Raw genomic sequence first — 1951 nt, forward strand, 5'->3', positions numbered from 1 at the left:
TTAACAAAAAGAAAGAGAATCACAATAGACCAAAAAAATAAAAAATAAAAAAGGCACAATGGATAATCTCTATACATCTGAACAAAATTAGTCAATTCAACTCAAAGAGAATCTCTTAAAGTTTGTTAGATGCCATAAACACAATTAAATAACGAATTGCAAAAGCCTAAAGACATGTAAAAGTGTGAGACTATGATATCAAACTTTGATTCCACAAAACCGCCTTTGCCTCGCACATGAGAACATTATTCTGTGCACCACAAAGCCATAGATCTACAAAAAAAAAAAACCCAAAAAAATAAAAAAAAGAAAAGTTTAAACTACACTCAAGTACTTCATACTCAGCCACAAATTAAGTTGCTAATTGACCTTTAACATTCCGAAAGGACTTCTCCAAATGCAAGCATAAAGCTGCATAAAATAAATCATCTTCAACACCCATAGCCAACTCAGAAAAGAATCCACTTCACTTCAAACCACTCAAAGACCATAAAGTTCACACATTTGATCCAAGCATCACACACACATTGCTAAAAAAACCAACCTTTCCTCAACATCCTCTATCAACACTGATCAGACACAACATTCCATTAGACAACAGAGTCAATAGCCATCAAAATTCTACAACATCAGCAAGATGTCCGAACAACAAAGATCAGAACACTACTAACTTCAATCGGTCATTATAAATATCACAGTTGTTCTCAACAACAGCCGGCCTAATGTACACGCACAAGAGTTACAACACATCCACCACCAACCTACCAAAGTCCAGAGATCCTAAAAGAACCACTCAGAAAAATTAAAAAAAGAAGAAAAAAAAAACTCAAGAAAACAACACTGAGTCAACAAGCAAAGAAACAAAGGATTAAAGGTCATTCATTAGCAACGAGCTCCCATCAAGCAAAACCAACATCAGCGAACTGGGGTTTCACCTTGGGAGGTCGACCACGCCCGCGCTTAACCCCAGAGGGAGGAGGAGCGGCTCCGGAAGAGGCCGAACCGGCACCAGCTACGGTCGGGCGGGTCTTCTTCGGCGGCCGGCCACGTGGCCTTGGGAGGCCACTGGCGGCCTTGGCGACTGCCGCCGCAAGTGGGTCCTTAGCTTTAGGAGGCCGACCACGCGGGCGAGGCGTCGGCGGTGCCGCCCCGGGTGGTAGAGGGACCTTCGGCTTCGGCGGCCGTCCCCGCCCTCTCTTCGGTGGCGCATCCGGCCCTGGCCGCATGTAGTTGTTCTTCACCATGACAAGCTCCCCGCTCTCTTTCATTCTGACCAGATGCGCCGCCAGCAACGACGGGTGAGACGGCGGCAGCTCCCCGTACGTGGACTCCACGTACTTCGATATCGCCGACTTGCTCGACCCGTTCTTCTCATCCAGAGCATCGATCGCCGCCATGATCATCTGCAATCCAAGCCCAAAAAACAACCCAAAAAAAAAAAGAAAAGATCATCAGCCAAGATCAAGTAATCACCCTCCCTGAAATCTAGGGTTTCTCGCCGGTAACACCGACCTCGGAGTACGGCGGCAGCGTCGCCGGCTGCGGATGCTCCTCATTGGAGGCCATCGGAGAACACCAAGACGATGAAGACGAAAATCAAAAAAAGAAGGAAAACGAAAGAACAAAAACCCAACTTCGATTTCGTTTTTCGTTTTCGTTTTCTGAGTTCTCTGAAACTCTCTGCAGCGCTGTGTTTTTAAACCAGAAAAGAAAAAGAAAGAGATAGAAAACAAAGAACTGAAAAAATAAATAAATAAATGGATTAAAAAAATGGAGACAAAGGAGAGGATAAAGAGGTGTTTCTCTCCGCACTGAACGGCTGAGATTAACGGACAAGAAACTCATCGGACGGTCAAAACGAGTTGCACTTCAATCACACAGATCGCTCGCGTGGATAGGGATGACTCCCAGCACTTTACTCCCTCTTTTGTCTTCTAGTGAGCTTGCTCCA

General features: G+C 45.0%; 1 protein-coding gene across 1 annotated transcript; it reads right to left on the reverse strand.

The window, feature by feature from the left end:
• Positions 1-653: 653 nt before the first annotated feature.
• Positions 654-1739, reverse strand: LOC120282594 (HMG-Y-related protein A-like). Its single transcript, XM_039289432.1, has 2 exons — positions 1513-1739; positions 654-1403 (listed from the first exon to the last, which is right to left on the reverse strand). Exons 1-2 carry the CDS (start codon positions 1564-1566, stop codon positions 900-902), a joined length of 558 nt encoding a protein of 185 aa, XP_039145366.1. The 5' UTR covers positions 1567-1739; the 3' UTR covers positions 654-899.
• Positions 1740-1951: the final 212 nt, after the last annotated feature.

This window comes from Dioscorea cayenensis, chromosome 18, assembly GCF_009730915.1.
Source record: "Dioscorea cayenensis subsp. rotundata cultivar TDr96_F1 chromosome 18, TDr96_F1_v2_PseudoChromosome.rev07_lg8_w22 25.fasta, whole genome shotgun sequence".
Lineage (NCBI taxonomy): Eukaryota > Viridiplantae > Streptophyta > Magnoliopsida > Dioscoreales > Dioscoreaceae > Dioscorea > Dioscorea cayenensis.